Raw genomic sequence first — 21,832 nt, forward strand, 5'->3', positions numbered from 1 at the left:
ATGCGATGCGAGTGAGTGCATATGCGTCTCATCACCCCGCTCTTCCATTTTCTTGTTCTTTCGTCCAGTCTTTTGTTTTTGTCGATTATAAGCGTTGATAAATCAGTGTTTTGATTTCAAGTGTGTTGTATTTAATTTACGCATCGTAAAATGGATAACTTTATTCAAATAAATAGAAAACGTGTCGAAGATTCAGGAAAGAGTACAAAGAAGAGTAGCCATTTCAAAACTTCAGATCCAATTTGAGAAGTTATGCTCAGAAAAGCAAGTTCATCCTTCTCCACCAATTGTACTGTTATGTTTTCTAATAAATAATAATTATTAAGATTCTATATTCTTTGGAGTTTTCTTTGAATAATAAAAAGTAATTTTAATGTCTGCTAGAGCTACACGTATCTTCTTATAGAAGGGCGTCGCAAAAAAATTATAGTCTGTAAAGGGAGTCACAGTATAAAAAAGATTGGGAACCCATTCTATAGAATAATTTGGATACAACCTCAAAAATATATGCCCAGATAACTTAATGATACCAGATTTTGCAGCTAGTGGAAGAAATATGCTAGATGACTTTGTCCAAACGTTCTGTGGATTTTGTAAATAAAGGAGAAGTGTTACTAATCCCGTTTGTCTTCTCTCTTGAATTTGTATTTCTACAGCATATAACAACTTAGAACTAATTTCAGTTTTCAAATTTTTCAATTTACATAACAGAAATTCAAATATGCCTTCACTCGTTAATAAATAAGACGACAAGATGCAAACTTTGTCGTCCTAAGGCATCACTACTAAACGTATTGGTTCTTAAACTTTAAGAAGTTCTACAATTTTACAATACTCTGCTTCGTTTCACGTGTGAGAAGCACCAATGTCATTCAAAACTAAAACAACACGTTCTTTTAAGTGTACAAATCTTTCTATCGTTTTTCTGTTGTTGAAAGATTTCTCCCTATTGAAGGGAGAATTGGACGCTTTTTAGGCATGGGGGGTTTTTTGTTTTTGTAGTTAGTTTTATGAAACTTAGTATTTAACAATATTCCTGTTTTATGTCACAGATGATTTTGTATCAAAATGTTGATGTTTTTAATCGAATAAATAATTAATTTATATGTTTAAGTCTAGGCTCAAAAACTGGTTTTTTAGTTGGGAAATCCTGGTTTTAAAATTATATAAATTTCTTTAAAAAACCGGTTTTTCAAAACCGGGTTTTAAAAACCAACAAACCCTAACTCTGATAAAGCTTAATTTTTTTTTATTACAAAATTCTTAAGATAAAAGCTAATTAATAACAGTCATCATCTGTGTGTGTGAATTCCTTAAAACTCCTGCAATTTTTGTCCAATCCAGATGAAATTTTGACTATATTCAGTTCATGTTCTAAGGGAAAGTATAGACTACTTATTTTGAGGTAATATTAGCTATAGAATAAACGTTTTATCAATTTCAGCCTGGTGATCGCACTTATGTTGCAGTGATGTCAGTGACCTCGTTTACTTCACACTTGATGACGGAATTTCCCTTAAGTTTCATTTTTACATATTTTGACAAATGGCATATTTTAAACTTACTTCATTAAATTTAAAATTCAAACTTTAATAAAAGATAAATCGCATCATGTCACTTTTACAACAATTAAAAAACAAAACTTTTCATAGTGACCTCATGACATTCTATTATCCAACCAGACGTAACAATCTAACGAACCTATTATTTATAATGTATTATTGTGCATTAACTATGCTTTGATGGGCAGTATTGGCTACTTAATTTGTAGAAACATTAGCTACTCTTCCTGAATATTTTGAAATCGGTACTCTCCTCAATTCTTCAATCTCTACTTTCTATGAGAAAGTTGAGATTGAAGAAATGCTGGCAGGGAAATTTCTAGTATTTAGTAATGATAATAAACCAATACTTTCAAAATGAAGAAAAATATCAATTAAATATGCAACAATGCATACAAATTTCCAGTTATTTACAGATTTGTACAACAATTTATTATAAAATAACAAATTAACACATCCTTCTTACAATAATCCTCATTTATGTAATAGCAATTTTTTACTAAATTAATTTTTAAATATTTAAAATATGTAAAAGTCATAATTTTGATGCGAGAAAAACATTACTTCTGCCATTATCAATAATTTTAAGATGAATCGGCAATATTAAAAGTGAATTTTAAAACTTACTAGAACTTCGTATTGTTGTTGGTGATGATACTTTATACTGCATTTTGTTTTCTGTAATATTAATTTTAGAAAATGTAAAATTAACTAAAATAACAAAAAATTCTTATAAACTACTTTTTTAAAGATAATCATTGTTTTAGGAGACTAAAGTGGTATAAAAATTGTTTCACGGATATTACAAAAATTTAATTTTTCTATAGTAACATATGTACGAAAAACTAAATTACTTATAAATTCAGTACTTTAGAGTGCATAAATACATCATTATTGATAATACCTTCGGTAAAAATAAACAATTCTATATTACACATATTCTTACATCCATATACTGGCTGATGCTGAAAGACTATACAGCACAACACAAACTTTTTTTGTGTTGTGTTCAAATTCAGCACGCCATATAATAAAATAACTTAATGTGGTAATTTTGCTGCTATGTCCCAGTTGTAGAAAAGAATTTTCGGAGAGAAAAACTGATTAATAAATGCAGCTAAAAGACTATTAAAAAGTAAAAATGTAAATAATACATTTTAAATAAAGTATAACGGAAAATATAAAACAAGTAGGAAATGATTATCAAATTTTCATTGCACATGAACTCAAGAGAATGAATACTCTGAATTTAAGACCTATCCTGATTTTAAGCTCAGAAATAGGCAAGGAAGAAAAATATAAAAAAAATGAAAAGTAAATGATGAAAGTTGATTAAAAATTTCATTCCACTTTCCTATTGCCTACACATAAGTTATATATGTACAATTTCATCTTAATAATTCAGTATGTCAAACTTTTTTTATTGTTTGTTTAAAATTGGAAAAAATTTCAATTCCAAGTAATTAATTAAACACACTTTTCAAAAAGATCCTCAAAATATACTGTACATACAATTCGACTCAATTCCCAGAACCAAAAACATTATAGAAAACAAGTTTCCCAGATATATGAAAATCATTAAGCATCATAAGATTCTCAATAAAGACAGAGAAACAAGTTTACAAGGGTGCTTTGTTTTATTTATACTCATCCCAATATTGGTCACTTAACTAGTAGTAGTAATTTGGTGTCTTCTCTCAATATTTATTTCTAGTGTCGATCTTTAATGACAGACGTATCAACAAATTGAAACTACTTGGTTTTCTAAAGTTTTCATTTCAAGAAAAGCAGTTTGGATTTTATTTTTTCAGAAGAGAAAAACAAATATAGACAATCTCTTCCAGACAATACATTCCTAAAATATATACAAAAGTCAAACAATAGAATAGCATGTTGTAAAGAGATCTCTGTTTACAAAAGTTTAAGAAGTTTTCTTTTTAAACTTTTAAAATTATAAAATCTTACATTAAGATATTCATTGTAAAAAGTAAAAATTTCCTATGTTATAATCTATAGAACATTAAAACATTCAAACAATATATTAAACAGAAACAGACTTGTAAAAAGTAATGTTTACAAATGGTTTTGATGCTACTAAGACAAGAACTGGCAGAAATCATCATTGTATATCTCAAAAATTTTATCACCTGAAAATGCACAGCACTGAATTTGACTTGGGAAAAGGTTTACGAGTATTAAAGTACAGTATTACGTACGTAAGAGCAAATTATTTGAAAGCAAAAAGTCTAATCTGAAAGTAAAGACTGCCTATATTATTGAATTAAAAGAAATCTATTCCTCCTTTTATCTAAAAGAGAATTTAATATATGTGTATGATAATTTTTATTCTGTAAACTTTTGAAATTTATTTATTATGAATAATAATTATCAATAGAAACAAAATATTCTAGTTAGAATTAGCAACTTCTACAGTATATACTGTAATTATACATTCTATTGGTTTCAAGGTAAAAATTCATAATCATGCATAATTTTAATAAATAAAAACATTTTATTCATACATTATTACAATGAATTCAAAAATTTTGTATTGCAGAATTAAAATTCTTATTAGATAATGAATACTTAAATATTCAAATAATTTTTAAAGATATGAATAAAGATTTTTTTTTTCTTTCTCTATTACTATTATTCTTCATACTGAACAGCAGTATGAAGAATAGTACACATAAGCTACATTTGACCTTCTCTGCCTTAAGGCAATGTCTCTATCACACCTATCATACATTGGTCAGATCCGTTACGGAGGCAGCAGAATGGCGAGGGTGTGATTCAGCATATCCAAGTCAAATCACCCATAAAAATTTGATTAAAATAAATAATAATCAAGCATTTCCTAGGTAACAATTATTTAGAAGAAAACTAATAACTATTCGACTGAATATAAAAATTATCTAAACAAATATATATTCTAACTATTCAACTATTAAAATAGTTTTTTTTCATTGTTACTTTATATGCAGAAGTCATTCATATCATTAATAAATTCTTTCAAAAAGTTAAGCATTTCTACAAAAGCATTCACTTTCTAAACAGCACTTTCACTGCTGTTACTAAAACAGCAAACATTTTTCCTTGACTACAGTTTAAAAAGCTTTGTTAAATTATACAAGAAGGAAAAATACCAGCTATTTTATTAAAACATTTCTTATCATTTTAGTTTGTATGTGTTATTTCCTATAAAAACATGCATGACAATATAACTGATTCCTCATTTAAATTTATTTAACCTTCGTTTAGACTATTAATTAAAAATAAATATAGCACACTTATCATTACATACTATTTCTATTTTTAATTGGTTTAATAGTTTTTTACTTAAAATTTACAAAATTTAATACTTCAAGCCGTACACTCCTAATGATGGACCATGCAGCCTTACGGGACCGAATTCTCCAATTTTGCTCTAAAGAAAGCAATTTGAATTTGAGTCATATTTGAGAAATTTCTTAATAAGTGTTACCTCCAGAATTACGAATATAAGTCAATTTTTGTTTCTGTACAAACTGACACAGTTCAATGATTTGATATAAAATTAATCATACAAATTTTTTATTTTAAAATTTCAAAATGTAATAATCAACTTCATACTTTATAAAAACTCATTTTTCAGATCTCTTGCTTAGAATAATATATATATATAAACAGTGCCGTAACTAGGCAGGTGCAACAGATGCATCCGCACAGGGCCTACTTCAAAGGGGTGCCCAAAATGCATGTATTTTGTTTTATTATTTTCCAAAATCTAATTAATTAAGTGGCCTAACTGAAAATTCTTGCACAGGGCACAGGAATAGCTAGTTACGGCACTGTATATAAAGAATTTTCCACAGATTAAATTTCTTAAATTTCAAACAATCGAAAGAAATTTTTATCTTAAAAGTTGAATTTATGATTTTTTCTTTTTTTTAGTTTTCTAAATCAAATACTGAATTTTGAACTTTTTGAATAGCTTTTTTCCCACCTTTCATTATTACTAAAAAAATATTTATTTACATATTTTAATATGTTTAACAACAATCTAACGTGATGACAGATTTCACAATGACCCAAACAACAAGTGTGTAATTCAACTGTTAAATTCAAAAAGTTGTTTAAAGCATTTAAAATAGATTTTGAAACATAATTAATTTTTGGGAGTTAATTTTAATTTTCCAAACTTAACTATGGCATAAATTAGTCATCCAGTGCTGTGTTGAGAAATTTTGCTTGATATAATTTCAAAGATTAATAGCATCACCAGTTAGTAACTTCGTTGCATAATTTGATATTGATAAAATGTCAGTCAATGAAATAAATGTCGACGAAATGATAAATTATTGAATAATTAAAATGTTTTTACTTCGTTATGTTTTATTCATAGTAAATTAATTTTATTAAGCAGAACTTACTCAAACCAAACAGCCAGATTATTTATGAGTTACTTTAATGTTAAATTCAATAAAATTAATACAAAATTTAGTATCAAATGCCTTCATTTTGTACAGTACATAATTTAATTACAGCAATTAAATTTTATACTAATAAATAAATCAATATTTTTATACTATCTTAAATTGAATTAAGAAATTTGGTATTGAATATTAATCTGTAAATAATCCAGCTATTTGATTTATACTTGGATTAAATGTGTTAACATACAGTTCTTGCTTTAGTTTAACTTTTCATAAATTTATTCTAGAAAATATTTCTAGTAATTATTACTTTAAAATATTAAATGATCAAAGTTTTAACACTATGTTATATTCACAAATAATCAAGAAACTATGTGGACTACAATAAACCAAGTTAAAGTTCAAAATAAAATTTTATGGTTGCCAGACAACCAGGCTCCTGTCAAATTGTTTAGTAATTATTTAGCCTTAATAGCCTGATAAAGGAATCCAGATAATTACTTCAAACATCAGATGAGCATCAGCTTAGCTGTATTTATTATACAAAATTTTATATTTATTTTCATTGAGAATGTTTTTATTAAAGTTGATATTCTACTATAAATACAGAAGTATAAGATTATATAATAGAGAATCCATGTAACATAGCCTATCAATAAAATTAAACCATTAGAATTAATACATCATAGACAAAAAATTTTCTTTCCACAACACTATCCAAATATTTGCACAATCCGATATCATTATAATACGAAAGATTTATAAAACTTATGGCGGCGATGATTAACTTATAACTTTATTAAAGTCACAATAATAATTATGATAGATTCTTACAAGAAAGTCTGCCAAAGTTATATGGCTGATCTCAATGTTGTCAATTATGAAATGGTCTTAATCGCATCAAGAGCAAATTCAAACTCGAAGCCTCGAGATATTACAGACTCCCGTTGTATAATCAAATATCAACTATCAAATTTTCGAATTGCAATTGAGTTAATGATAATACAGCATTATTTTACAGCATATCTAAGTCAAATTACATAGTATCATTAGTTTAATTAGAGTACAAAAATCTGGCAGTTGATATTTGACTATTAATATATCAGGCTTGGTTATTGTTTATATCTACTATATAATCATCCAAGTAAGTGGCATCACTAATAATTTTGACAAATGACTCACTAAATTATTTATCAGATTATATAAAGGCTAATTTAATTCATTTAGCAATACTAATTCAATCGGATTGTTGTATACAGTTGTTGTTAACAAACAAAATTAACATCATTGTTATACATTGTTAATTTTTTTTATAACTAATACCAGTTCTTTGTTTATAATACCAGTTCTTTTTGAATCTAAATTCTAATACTTTTCACATATTTAAATAAAAATTACGATTAATAAAATTACATTCAATCTGCACTTCTTCATCTCTGATAACAGGAATATATAAAAATGTAGAGAGTGAATTAATTGTTTAAAAAATTTTGAATTTCATTACATATAGTTTATATATGCTGCCATTATGATACCAAATACATTGTCAAATCAACAATTATCGGAAGATTGTTATTAGTGATGTAACGAATAGTATATCCAGCCTCAGCCGAATACTCGGCTTGATTACTGCACGTACGAAAATTGGCGCACAAACCGCATTATGGCAAAGATTGCGCACCGTGCTCTCTATTGGCCCGCTGTCACTGATTTTTTCTTCCATTAGGTCTAAATTATTTAAATTAATTAATTAAATTATAATTATTAAAGTTAATATGAGATGGAGCCTAACGTCTACCTCTAGTGCCAAATTGGTTTATAATTTATGTAATAGCCATAAATAACCTGCTATGATTCGGCAGTTGTTGGTATTTAGATGTAAGTTATAACTTATAAGTTATTTTATTTGCAATCGATCATTTTAACTCTTTAATTAAACACTAAAATTTTGTTTTTCCTATGTATTTGTAGACTGAATAGTACCCTAAGGATATACTTTAGTAGTGACATAATATGGTCTAGTTTCTCCCCAGTTGTGGAACAGTTCAAATATATCGTATAAATATTAAAATATACGCGAATACGAATATAACATAATTAACTAAACAATAACATTAATGCCCGATACATTCTAACCTACACGCCATCAATGCCATAAGATATCGGGCTAGATAAAGGATATATTATTTAATTACGAAATAATTTAATACTAGAGTTAGAAGCTATTTCTTATTAACTTTAATAATTATAGTTTAATGTTCAGCATTAATAAAAGTTACAAAAATGATTAATTTACTGTGTTTTTGTTATTTCTTACTCCTGTTTTTAGGTATTCGGCCGAATAGTGATTAAATATTCAGTATTCGGCCAAATAGTGATTTAAATATTCGGTATTTGGCCAAATAGTGAAAAATAGGCCGAATACTGGGTAGTAACCAAATATTCATTACATCACTAATTGTTAGTCAAACAGTTAGTAAAGAATACAGAACTAACAGTAAAATGACTACAAAAATGAATTGAAGAATGGCTAATAGATTTCTAATATCAAACCATAAAAAATAGGGAAGCTCATACAATGCTGACTGACTTATCTTGTGAAAAAAAAAGTCTTACCAAGGTGACAAAATTTGACGTCAGGAATTATCACTCGTTATCTATGCAATCATTCAGCTTGAAATCTTCCTCCTTATGCTATATTTAAATTATTAGCATTTTTTCTAAATGTATCCTATTTATTTTTAAATATTGATATTGTTACCATTAATCAAACTAATTTTTAAACATAAAAAAAGAAATAAAATATGATTTTAAAAACTTTAATACTGAGTTCACCTAGAATATAATGGTGTATGGATGTAGATATAAGGTCTCCAACAGAACCCTTGCAAATATTTTGAAACTATTCACAGCAAAAGTTATGGCCCATCACCTCCATACATATTTGCATTTACAATATAGAGATGTGGAAAAATATTTTCATGAGACGATTGTGAATAAGAATTTTTCAGGATTATATTGTATCAAGTATCAAAATTGTAACCATTGAAAGTGTTTAGAAAAAGCTTGATTTGTACATTGCCAAACTGTAAATATTTCTGAAAAGGCAACAATATATTTAACAAAAATCTATATCCGTATCAGTCGGAAAAATGTCATTGGAAAGAACAAAGACCTTTGGATTAAACAATACTGATCTAATTTTTTAACCTGTTTCAAGATCTGTAATCACAATCAATACAATTGTGAATGTATGAGAAATGACCCATAATCAGTTTTACTTAAACTATGCTGCAATCAAACTAAACATTCTACATTTATAAACTTATAAAAATCACATCATGTGTTCTAAATACAATTATGAATTAATTTAAGCGCAAATTATAAATTAATCAAATTGTAATAATTGTTCAGATGAATCAAGCAATATCATTTATTCTAAATGTAATTTTAAAATCAAATTCAACCACAGATGACTGTATCTTGTTAATCTAAAAGCTATTATGCTGCAAGTTGCAACCTAGCCAGGTTTCTATATCCTGTTGTCCCAAAATGTCCTTATAACTTATGAAAAGTGATAGTTTTGTTTTTATTTCATAACAATAATCATAAATTCTACCATTTCGTAAATGACTGTGCTACAAAATATACCATATTCCCTCCACTTATGTGAGTAATTGGTCCCACAAAAGTAACACACAAATGAAAAGTGCAAAAATAGAGCCAAGGAAAACTGTTCCACATTCTCAAACACAATATTTTACTCTTACTGGGGTAGATAACTTTTTAAAGTTTTTTAAATATACATGTATAAAAGAGGTTACTGATAATGAAAAACAAACATACTTTTTCATGTAATCATTTATTTCCATAAAGTTGATTACATAAACTTTAAAAATTTTTCAACTGCATTAAAATATATTTGTGCAAACAGAAGGATTACTATATAGCAGGGGTGGCCAACAAGTCAATCACAATCGACCGGTCGATCGCCAAGCCAATTTTGGTCGATCGCTGGCGATGTCTTGACCTAATGTATTAAATTTGTAACCGAACACAACTGTATGCATGCAGTTATGACTCGACTCATAAGCAGTGAGTGCACTTCGTACTGAAACAGTGTATAAACATAGTATGTATTTCACACTTCCCCCTCCCCACTTAGACTATGCCTATGACAACAAGTCGATCGCGACACATTTTTACGATAAAAAGTAGATCTTATGTGCACAAAAGTTGGCCACCCCTGCTATATAGGGCAAACAGGATAGTTATTAGCACATATCAGAAAAACCTGTGAAAATTTTGCTATCTACTGACAACAAAAACTTGTATAATACTGTCATGCAATATTTCCAGAATAGCCTTTATAGAACTCTTATTAGAGAGATGTAAATCTGAAATGGGCAATTAGAATACCATTTATCTACCAACAACTAAAAAATATAAAATATTGTTACACTGCAGGCTGCAAGTATGTGAATGCCAACAGGAAAATAATTGTATATTCATGAATAAAATTCGAATTTTCCAACTGACTATTTTATATTAAGTTATATTACAATGTTGACTCAAAACATACGTTAAATGTGTAGATACTTTATTTAATAATTTGTAAATTAACTGCATCACTATTATATATCTACAATTAAATTTTAATGAACTTTTATGATCGCTTACATCTGTATTTTGAATGAATTAAATCAATCAGTTATTCAAGTTAATTCAAATTTATATTTATTCCTACAAATAAAAGTGATTATTCCTTAGAAAATTGAAAATGTATTTCATATACACTAAAATATAATACTTAAAATTATTTTTGAAGAATTTAAATAAATTTATTTTGAATATTTAAACAGATAATATCCAATTCCAAGACTTTTCAACTCATTAATAGTAGCTAGGAGCAATCTCACAGAGCAATTAAGATGTGGTGTTAACTATACCACCACCTTTTTTCCAGGTTAATAGCTTAGATTTGGTCATTTCTGTATAAACTTCTCTCAACATCCTATATTACAAAAAGATCTCTTTTCATGTGTAGAATATATAAATATGTAGGAAAAATAATAAAAATCTGTGCTTTGCATTTAATAACAAAAAAAAAAATCACTCATGTATTTTATGATCTTTCTACAAATTTACATTAATTAAAAAATTTGGTTAATGTTACCTTAGGTGCCAAGATGGCAGCTCATCTCTGATTCCAGCAAGGAAACAGTGGGACGCATGTTCTTACCTAACCTATTCTAATAAATTACCATAATTATTAGCAACCAAATTATTGGAATAGGTTAGAACGTGCGTCCCACTGTTTCCTTGCTGGAATCAGAGACAAGCCGCCATCTTGGCACCTAAGGTAACATTAACCAAAAATGCAAATATACAGATAAAAATCAAGTTAGATATGAAAATCTAAAAATTCTACATCATTTATTTCTATAAAAATATGAAAATCTATGTATAAAATAATTGCTAATGACAAGAACAAAAATAAATATGTATACTTATATACAAATATACATCCACAACTGCGGAAAATATATACTGCCGTATACTTATATACGCATGTTTTGAATTAAGAAAATAAAATTGAGAAAATTATTATTCTTTAATATTCTTAGTATCCTAGAAAAAAAAAATATTCTGTAATTCTGATTTAAATAAAAAAATTGTTTAATGTCAAACTTAACAGTGCATAAAATCACATAATCTATACATCTACAATAGGCCACATTATATTTACCAAATTATTATACTATAAAAAATTATTGTAAATAAGAAATTCTAATTGACTATTACCAAAAACCAATACTACCACCAATCTAATAGTTTAAATCAGACATGCAAAATGTGTAAGTATCAGTAATTATATGCATTCAATTATCTAGTACTTATATACAGGTTATCATCTTGCAACAACACGACAGATGTTTAAAAGGATACGAGCAATATGACAGAGAAGAGATTTAGATAAAATGCTAAAAAATTTGCTGGTTATTGCACTTGATTTTTTTTTATTTAATTCTCAATTATAATGAAAAATATTCCAAATCTAAGTTTACATTTATATAATTTTTTCTTTTTTTTTATCAGAACTTTTATCAAGTACCATAAAAACATTAACGGTAATAAAACTGACAATGTATCAAGTATTTTAAGATTCCAATATTACATAAAACGTCAAAACCGCAATATTTCATAATACTATTTTTCAAATTATATAAATGTTTCATTAAATAATACACTCTACGATACAGAGAAATCTTATATAACGTCAACTCTTACATTTATATAAGATTAAAGTAAACTGAAATGAATTTTTCTATAGATAATTTAATCAAAAATATGAATCAGTATTTGGTTATTTTTTTTTAATTAAATAATTTTATTTGTTAAGTCTATCGAAGAAAAACTTCCTTATCAGTATTGAAAATATGGATTTATAATATTGACAATTGGAGAGCTTTACAACACCGCCAAGGAAAAATGCATGTAAAGTTGTATATACAGTTTATGCATGTATAGAATATATGTAATTATTATATAATATAGCTTTCTATTATATGATATATCACATATATCTCGAAAGTGGGGCCGTGCGGTAGATTTTCTCAGTACGACACAAGTCTTCGAAATGCCGCCCCCCTCACGGTGCCACCTCTCCGTATCATAGCAAGGCACGGCCCTGCTCGAAAGGGCCACACATAGGCCATTTCTTTCTTTGACTTTTTTATTCCTATGGGCATGGTCTACAGTTCTGATAAGGGTCAAATGAAATATACAAATTAGTTTTAAATTTAAATAAATTAAGGAAGATAAGGATAAAAAAAACTTATAAATCCGTATATTTATAATTTTTAATTAATTATTTAAACATTTTTGCTTCCTTCATTCAAAAATAAACTTTGATTATCAACGGAAATAGAGATTTAATTGGCAAAAATGAGAAATTTAGTAAAAAAAAACTTCATTTTTTTATATAAAACCGCACCTTAAATACTATTTAACCTTAATTTTACGTTCTTAAGCATAATATAATTTGAAAATTGCATTTATAAATCATTCCCTTCCCTTCTTATAACATTAAAATGTATACAAAACGTTGGCTTACCGCTTTGAGTGCGGCTAAACGATCTTTGGTCATTTTTTACGTTATAATATATTCTTTCGTATTCGTATAACTTATTAATATCATCACTAACGGTTATACAACACTACTTTAAAGTGTACTTTCTCCTAAATTCAAATTTACACCTCTATCATCGATCATCAGACACATCCAACTTTTCTCCCTCTCATTTTCGATCGAAGCGTCCTCTGCCGACTTTAAATGTTTAATAATCTCATATTTTAATGTTTTTTTTTATTAAATAATTAATTGCCTTTAATAAATAATGTAAAATTAAATGTTAGAATGCTTTTCTTCGTAATAAATTTTTAAGCTGTTTAATAATATATTAATATTTTTTAATGTTTTAACAGCTTTCCTAAAGTATTATATCAAATGATTATAGTATTTTAATTTTTAAATTTAAATTTATAATCGCTGAAGTATTTTAAGTTTATTGCTATTTATTACATTTCATTTTTATGAAAATGTATTATGAAAATGTATAATACTTTTATAATTCATAAAATCAATCCAAATTTTAAATTTATTTAATTTATTTAACTGAAAGTAAAGAATGAGAACCGATATATCGGGGACAGATCACCCATGGCTCACCAATGGCCGAGTGGATAAAACCACTGAATACTGACAGTTGGTCGTGGGTTTGCACCTTGCCCAGGAGTTTTTCGGGCTTTTCTTCATGTTTGTAATACCTAAATAAAAGGCAGTTTCCCATAAAAGACCTTCCGGGGAGGCATTCCTCGCCCACGTGTCGCGTTGCCGTAAAAAAATAAGCCAACTGGGCCCACCCATGAAAACTTTTTTGAATTCTTGACCCTAATTTGAACCTAACATAGTAGCCATCACCTCGGTCATCCGGTTTGACATCTATTAATACAAACACCTCGTTTACAAGAAAACAATTGTGATACAAACGTAAGAATTCAAACTGATCTGGTGTTCTGGTAATGAAGGTTTTCAAATGATCAAAAAACAGTTGCAGTCATTGGAGATTATCTCTGAACTAAGGAATGTTCATATTAATATATTTAGGAATTTTACTTGCTTGTTACAGTTTTTGGCTCCTAAAGTAGATTTTTATTTTGAAATATCTTTTAAATCGAGTTTATTTGAGAACAATACAGAAATACTCCTGCTGATAACCAGACCATGAAATTGAATAAGTATAAATTTATAAATCTTGTGGAATAGATCATTGTTTACAGTAATTATAAAACATTGAAACTTTGTTGTCTCGAGCTTCCGAAATAGAATTTCCAAAAACTCCAGGTAGAGATGAGCATTATACGGACAGTTTTGACATTCAAATACGCAAGACAATTAATCAAAAATTGCATTTCGTTTCTGTCTCTATTCCTAGTATTAAGAATAATTCGTTGCACTTAAAATAATGTTTTTTGCAGAGTTTTTCTAGCTCCACTGGACGTTTTATTTTCGTTGTGCCAATATTTTCAACATATGTGCACATACTCGTACACTGCTCTTACACAAAATCACTATTAAGCCTACAGTGATATAATCGCAATGCTTGTAATATGTAATTGTTTTGTTTTTGCATGTTACTGTCATTATTGTAAAATAGTTTTTTTCGTCCTGTAAGCACTAAGAGGGTTATGTAAAACAGTTATTCATTTAACAGCGTACCTTATTTTAAGTGTGAAAAACTGTAAATTTAAAATACAAGCCTTCTTTTAATTGTTATTTTACTGGATTCAATTAATATCATTTATAATGTTCAATAATAAAATTATTTGTAAAATAACAATTATTATATAACCATCATTTTGCTATATATATATATATGTGTGTGGAAAAACTGGTACTAAGTGAGGCAGTGCGGTTTACTTCAAATTTATGCGGTTTTATGGTACCATTTTACCTTTAAGATAATTGTCATAATTGCACCCATACACCGTTAAAATTATTTTTGTGGGAATAGAAACTTTCACAGTAAGATTTTTTTTTGTTTGCAAGTCTTCAAAGAAAATGCTTGGAGTGCAACTATCAGTTTTAAAAAATATTATAATGACTAAAACTTCAGTTTCATTTGATATATCAGTAAAAGTATGATTATTAATTAAGATGTTTTTTCCGCTCGTGAAAATGCTTTCTCAAGGTTACGGGATTAGACATACATCACATTTTTTACAGATGTGTGCTTGCGGTATACAGTGAGTCATCTCACTGTATGCTGTCTTCTACAGGAAGCAGTTCAGAGGTTTTTCTAAAACGGTAGCCAAGAAATCAAACAGGACTACCAGAAGGAAAAAAGAACAAATTTTGACATGACTGCAAAGTATGATCATGACCAAAAAACAAGAAATCCGTAGAGCAATGGAGCTAAGGCAACAACACAATAATCAAACGAGAAAAAGTGCTTACAACAGAATCGTAATTAGTAGAGACACTCATAATAGCAATGACACTGATGAGCTTACACAGAAATCAAACAGTGATTCTGTCCAAAAATTCCTGTTGCACTACAACCAGATTTCCTTGAGGAACTAGATGGAGATCCTAAGGAAAGAGACTATGTTCTAGTTTCTTGACAAGATACATTATATTGAAAAAATAAGTAAAGAAAATGATGATAAAGAGGACCTCGAAGTTTCTTTCCTAAAATTTGAAAAGTCACAAGGAAACCCTAGGGTTGCAGATCTTGCAAATCTGAACATATCTCATAAAAATGTTGCTACTTTCCCCTAGGTCATTAACAACAAGAGATTAACAGGATACATAAAGTTTTCACTCAATTTCACAGAAATTCTGAATTGGCCGCCAGCGCCAGAGATCCCGAATACTGCCTGGCAACACTTGCCAACGAGAGTTGGCTGGCAACGTGAAAAGGAGGCGCGAAAAGTTCGCGGGTTTTTGCCTGGATGTTGGCCGAGGATGTCGGTGACAGTTCTCACCTTTTTAATAAAGTTTTTTTGTTACTGTTCGTGTTTGTCTGCTTAGTTCTAAAGATCAGTAGGATCGAATGACAAAGTGGTGACCCGAACGTGATCCGATTAACGAACTACCTGGACTTTCGACTGAATTGGATAGTGAACAACTCTGTGTCTATGAAGGAACATTTTTAACAGGACATGCAGGTATGATCAGTTTCTGAATCGTAAATTCAATAAGACGACTAAGAGTGCGTGACTCGGGCTAAGCCTAATCAAAGACTATCCCGCTTTCCTTGTACCCGCATAGTTAGGTGCCCGAAATGGCGGAACAGAACGAGTTGGAAATCGGACGTGTACAGGCAAAAATGCCTATCTTCACTAAAACCAACATCAAATTATTTTTTGTGCAGCTAGACGCAGCTTTTGCCATTAATCGGATTACAAGTGAGAACACTAAGTACAACTATTTAGTCAATTCCCTGGACGCGGAGATTCTATCTAACGTCAGTGACTTAGTATTTGACCGTCCAGCCGAGGCTCCGTTTACTAAACTCAAAGATCGACTCCTCGAAATTTTTCAGAACTCCGCTGCTAAAGAGGCTAAAATTCTGCTTGAAGATCTGGCGTTGGGGGATCAGAAACCCAGCGTTTTACTCCGTAAAATGAGAGAGCTTTCAGCGGGCAAGATTACCGAAGAATTTCTTAGAAACTTGTGGCTCCAACGTCTCCCCAAAAATATTCAGACAGTTCTGGCTCTTAGCGGTGATGAACTAGACAAGCTAGCCATCCTTGCTGACAAGGTTGCTGAACTTACAGAACCAACCCAACTGGCCAGCATCAACTTAGAAGCCGACAATCCCATAATCAAAAATCTCGAAATGCAGATTTTAGAACTCACAACGAAGGTTGCAGAACTTAATGTATCACGTACTGCTCGTCCCCGTTATCGTAGTAGAGAGAGAAACCGACATGACCCGAATTCGAGGTATCGCATTAGTTCACGCCCTCGAGGAAGAAGCCTCAATCGTCAGTGATATTGTTACTACCATGATAAGTTTGGATCAGCCGCTAGGAAATGTCGTTCGCCGTGTTCCTTCGACCGAACTGCTGATCAGGGAAACGAGCGCAGCCAGCCGCAGTAACGGCCTGTGGGTCCAGCCTGGCTCCTAAATATAGCCGTCTGTTTGTGTATGACAACAAAACTGGCCTAAATTTCTTAATTGATTCTGGAGCAGATTTATCGATCATTCCCAATCGCACTAAGAATCAGCCTACAAAGGTTGAATTGTATGCTGCCAACGACTCTAAAATCTCGACGTATGGAACAAAGGTGCTAGAACTTGACCTCAACTTAAGACGTTCTTTCAGATGGGAATTTACCATAGCTGATGTGCAGAAGCCTATAATCGGTGCAGACTTTTTGGCCAACTTTGGACTCATTCTCGACATACGAAACAGATTACTGGTTGACCCCCTGACTTCCCTTACTACACGAGGAAGATATTATACTGGACCACCTACTTCAGTCAAAACTATAATCAGCAATTCCCCAATGCAGGATATCCTCGAGGACTTTCCACATCTCACTCGTCCTCGACCGTTTTCAGATAAAGTCAGGCACAACACAATGCATTATATCGAGACACACGGTCCACCCGTATTTGCCAAACCCCGTAGATTGCATCCGGCTCAGCTGCAAGTAGCAAAGCAAGAATTCCAGCACATGATGGAGTTAGGTATATGCAGACCATCAAAGTCCAACTGGGCTTCTCCCCTCCATATGGTGCCGAAGGGTTGTAACGATTGGAGACCTACTGGAGACTATCGTGCCCTGAATAGGATAACTGTTCCCGATCACTATCCAGTGCCACACATCCACGATTTTGGTCAAAGTCTACACGGAGCCCGAATATTTTCCAAGATCGATTTGGTTAGAGCCTTCCATCATATACCAGTTAACCCAGATGATGTGCCAAAGACAGCCATTACAACGCCATTTGGGCTATTTGAATTCGTTTTCCTTCCTTTTGGTCTTTGCAACGCAGCCCAATCATTCCAACGATTCATGCACGAAGTTTTGAAAGGCTTAAACTTTTGTTTTTCATACCTAGATGACATCCTCATTGCTAGCACTTCGTGGGAGGAACACAAGATGCACATGCGGCAAGTGTTTCAACGCCTTGACAAGTACGGTCTGCAAATCAATGCATCCAAGTGTACTTTTGCTGCCCCACATGTATCATTCTTAGGATATATGGTGTCTTCCCACGGCGTTATGCCACTTCCAGAACGTGTATCTGCCATAACTCAACAGAAGCGACCACAGACACTCAAACAACTGAGAAGGTTCTTAGGCATCTTGAACTTCTATCGTAGGTTCCTACCCCATGCGGCCCATCACCAAGCTCCTTTACACGATCTACTTAAAGGAGCAAAGAAAAACGACCAGCGCGAGATTAAATGGACTGACAATTCGATTTAGGCATTTGAGTCATGTAAGTCACAATTAGCAGATGCCACCTTACTGCATCATCCTTCATCAAGTGCTACCCTTGCACTTCACGTCGATGCATCCGATTCTGCTGTGGGCGCTACCCTTCATCAAGTTACAGCACAAGGCCTCCAGCCACTAGCGTTCTTTTCCCGCAAACTGAGTAACTCTCAGCGTCAGTATTCTGCATACGACCGAGAACTTTTGGCTGTGTATTTGGCTGTGAAACATTTCCGGTTTATGCTGGAAGCACGACAGTTCACCATTTACACAGACCATAAACCATTAACGTTTGCCTTCCAGCAACGACACGATAAGTGTACACCCCGTCAGTTGAGACATCTTGATTTTATAGGACAATTCTCAACAGACATCAGACACATAAAAGGGATCGATAACATTCCAGCTGATGCTCTTTCCCGTATTGAATCAATTAGTAGCCCATCTATAGATTATAGCAAAATTGCAAAAGACCAACAGCAAGATCCTGAGCTCCAGTCTCTCCTGATTTCAAGTGACTCATCACTTGTACTTAAGAAGTTTAAACTTCCTGATAGTGATGTCGAAATTTACTGTGATGTATCGACAGGTCGCATTCGTCCATACATTCCGCCTAGTTATCGTCGCACTGCTTTCAACACTGTCCCTAACCTGTCCCATCCAGGTGTAAAGAGCTCAACCAGATTGGTAAAAGCAAAATTTGTTTGGCCATCCATCAGTAAAGATTGCCAGACATGGTCTTGCACCTGCATTTCTTGTCAAAGGTCGAAGATCCAGAGACATGTCGCTAGCCCTTTGGGAACCTTTCCTATTCCAGACGCTAGATTTTTAAATATTCATGTTGACATTGTTGGTCCATTGCCACCTTCCAACGGCTCAACATATTGCCTCACAATCATCGATAGATTTTCTCGTTGGCCTGAAGCAATCCCGTTGCCAGATATAGCAGCTGAAACAGTAGCTTCAGCCCTGTACTCAGGCTGGATATCTCGCTTTGGAGTGCCTGCCCAAATAACATCTGATCAAGGACGGCAATTCGAATCTGGCTTATTTAAATCCCTCACTCAACTTCTTGGTACCCAAAGAGTAAGGACAACAGCATACCATCCAATTGCAAATGGCATTGTTGAACGCTTTCATCGTTCACTTAAAACTGCCATCAAGTGTCACTCTACTGAAAGATGGACGGAAGTACTACCTACAGTCTTGTTAGGATTGCGAACTGCGCTCCGTGAAGACACCAATACTACCGCGGCTGAGATGCTCTATGGCACCAGCCTCCGACTGCCTGGAGAGTTTTTCGTTCCAGGTTCTCAGGACGTCAATCCATGTTCTTTCGTCGAAAAACTCAGGACGATGATGGCAAACTTAAAACCAGTGCCTGTGGTGCACCACTCCTACCGCAACCCATTTATCCACAAAGAACTGCAGTCATGTTCCCACGTATTTCTTCGCAATGATGCTGTACGGAAGCCCTTGCAGCCTCCATATGATGGACCCTACGAAGTCGTGTCACGTGGTAGCAAGACATTCACTCTATGCATAAAGGGAAAAGAAACTGTCGTTTCTATTGATCGACTGAAACCGGCTTTTATTCTCGCAGCGAGTGAGTCAGACCAGTTACCCCCAACGTCTCCAATGCCAAGACCAGCGCCAACTAAACGTACCACAGACAATCCAGCCCCAACGCGACAAACTACCACACGCTCTGGCCGACATGTATCCTTTCCCGCTCGTTTCGTGTCGCAGACACTGGTGGAGGAGTAGCTGTGGCCGCCAGCGCCAGAGATCCCGAATACTGCCTGGCAACACTTGCCAACGAGAGTTGGCTGGCAACGTGAAAAGGAGGCGCGAAAAGTTCGCGGGTTTTTGCCTGAATGTTGGCCGAGGATGTCGGTGACAGTTCTCACCTTTTTAATAAAGTTTTTTTGTTACTGTTCGTGTTTGTCTGCTTAGTTCTAAAGATCAGTAGGATCGAATGACAAAGATGCTATTGGGGAATAATGGAAATCTGCAGGTAAGTGTAAAATTTTAGCGCTTTTTGGCATACTATTTTCGACGAAGTTAGTGCTAAATTTACTTCTGGTGTTTGTATTTAAGCTCCGATAATTGAATATGTGTTAAACGTACCAACGTTTGCGAAACATATTTTCCTTTGAGGAAAGTTATAGTGGGGTTAACTGGAATTAGATGAGGCATAAGTCGATCGGTTCAATTAATTCCTACCTTTGTGCCTCTGTCGCAGCACAAATAAAAAGTCCTTCGACAAGAGGTTGTTCTAGCATATCAGGAACCACAGTAACTCCTGAAGAGATTTGCTCCTTGCCAAAAGCTGGAAAGGTCAAAGAAACAGAAAAAAAGTTTGTGGACGTAGCATACTATAATTTCCTATAATACAACCGCTCTCATAACATTTGTAAAGGTCTTTCGCTGACCTATAGGCTGTATTTTGTTATTTTTTTAGGGGGATCGTTCAGAGGTGAAGACACTCTAGTGAAGAAACAACTCGAAGAAACTCAAGTTCGTGCTACGAAGAAAGCTAAGTCTAATGTGCAAGTGAAAACAAAGGATAGAAACGCTCAACATGAGACTTGTTCTAGAATGCGTGTCAACTGAAGAGCCAGTGAGTGAAACAGATATCCTCTATATAAAGATGACTTCTCTTTGAATCTCATCGAAGATGATGGCAATCATAATGAAGATGCCTCTCCGATAACGAATATAATATAGATGACTTTATTCTGACAAAGATTTCTGGAAAAACTAAGAACAACACACGACATTTTTTTGCAAAAATAGTAACTGCACATTTGGAAGAGGATTTCATTGTCAAATGGTTGAAGAGAAACAAACAAATTTCAATTTTCAGATGAAAAAGAAGTAAATGTAAGTAAGCTTGGCATTGTTTTAATGCCGCCTTGTCCACTTTACCAGGTTGAACGTGGTCGTTTTGCTAAAAGCTATGCATTTACTTTTGATTTTACTACTTAAGGAGTCATTTAACTTAGCATTTCATATGTATCCAGTTAACCCCAAGATGGGGGTTAACTGGGCCACTTCACTTGTTAACGATAATATTTTTTCTACACAATTTATTTTATGCATATGCAAACAAAACTGTTCCTCCTCATTTACTATATATAAGTCTATAACGTAGCATAAAGAAAATAAAAGTTTCCACATCATAGAACTTATTAAAAAACACTGAAAAAAACTAGCAACTATAGTCTATCATAAGTTGGCACCTACTGTGAACAAACTAAGACACACCCCTCTTTGTTTATTGGTTTAAACGTGCGTCCATCAATTAGGAACTGCGTTGCGTCTGATCCGTC

General features: G+C 32.1%; 2 protein-coding genes across 5 annotated transcripts in view; one reads left to right on the top strand and one right to left on the bottom strand.

Annotated features, from left to right (window-relative positions):
• LOC136983911 (syntaxin-1A-like) overlaps positions 1–13,301 on the bottom strand; it is a 37,697-nt gene extending 24,396 nt beyond the window's left edge. For 2 of the 4 annotated variants that reach the window (XM_067280801.1, XM_067280800.1), the window contains exons 1-2: positions 13,095–13,301; positions 2,190–2,240 (exon numbers count right to left, since the gene is read on the bottom strand). In XM_067280801.1, the coding sequence (XP_067136902.1) occupies positions 2,190–2,240; positions 13,095–13,127 (84 nt within the window). In that variant the 5' untranslated portion in view covers positions 13,128–13,301. Of the gene's footprint in view, positions 1–2,189; positions 2,241–6,811; positions 6,856–13,094 lie in introns of those variants that run through there. The other 2 variants (XM_067280804.1, XM_067280803.1) reach the window with 2 other exon arrangements.
• A 3,025-nt stretch (positions 13,302–16,326) lies between these two features.
• LOC136983912 (uncharacterized) lies at positions 16,327–17,040 on the top strand. The gene has a single exon (XM_067280805.1). It carries the CDS (start codon positions 16,327–16,329, stop codon positions 17,038–17,040), a length of 714 nt encoding a protein of 237 aa, XP_067136906.1.
• Positions 17,041–21,832: the final 4,792 nt, after the last annotated feature.

This window comes from Centruroides vittatus, unplaced genomic scaffold, assembly GCF_030686945.1.
Source record: "Centruroides vittatus isolate TY-2023 unplaced genomic scaffold, ASM3068694v2 contig_891, whole genome shotgun sequence".
Taxonomy (NCBI): domain Eukaryota; kingdom Metazoa; phylum Arthropoda; class Arachnida; order Scorpiones; family Buthidae; genus Centruroides; species Centruroides vittatus.

Coding starts and splice junctions, on each gene's coding strand:
- LOC136983912 (XM_067280805.1), top strand. CDS start 16,327: ATGGCGGAACAGAACGAGTTGGAAATCGGACGTGTACAGGCAAAAATG.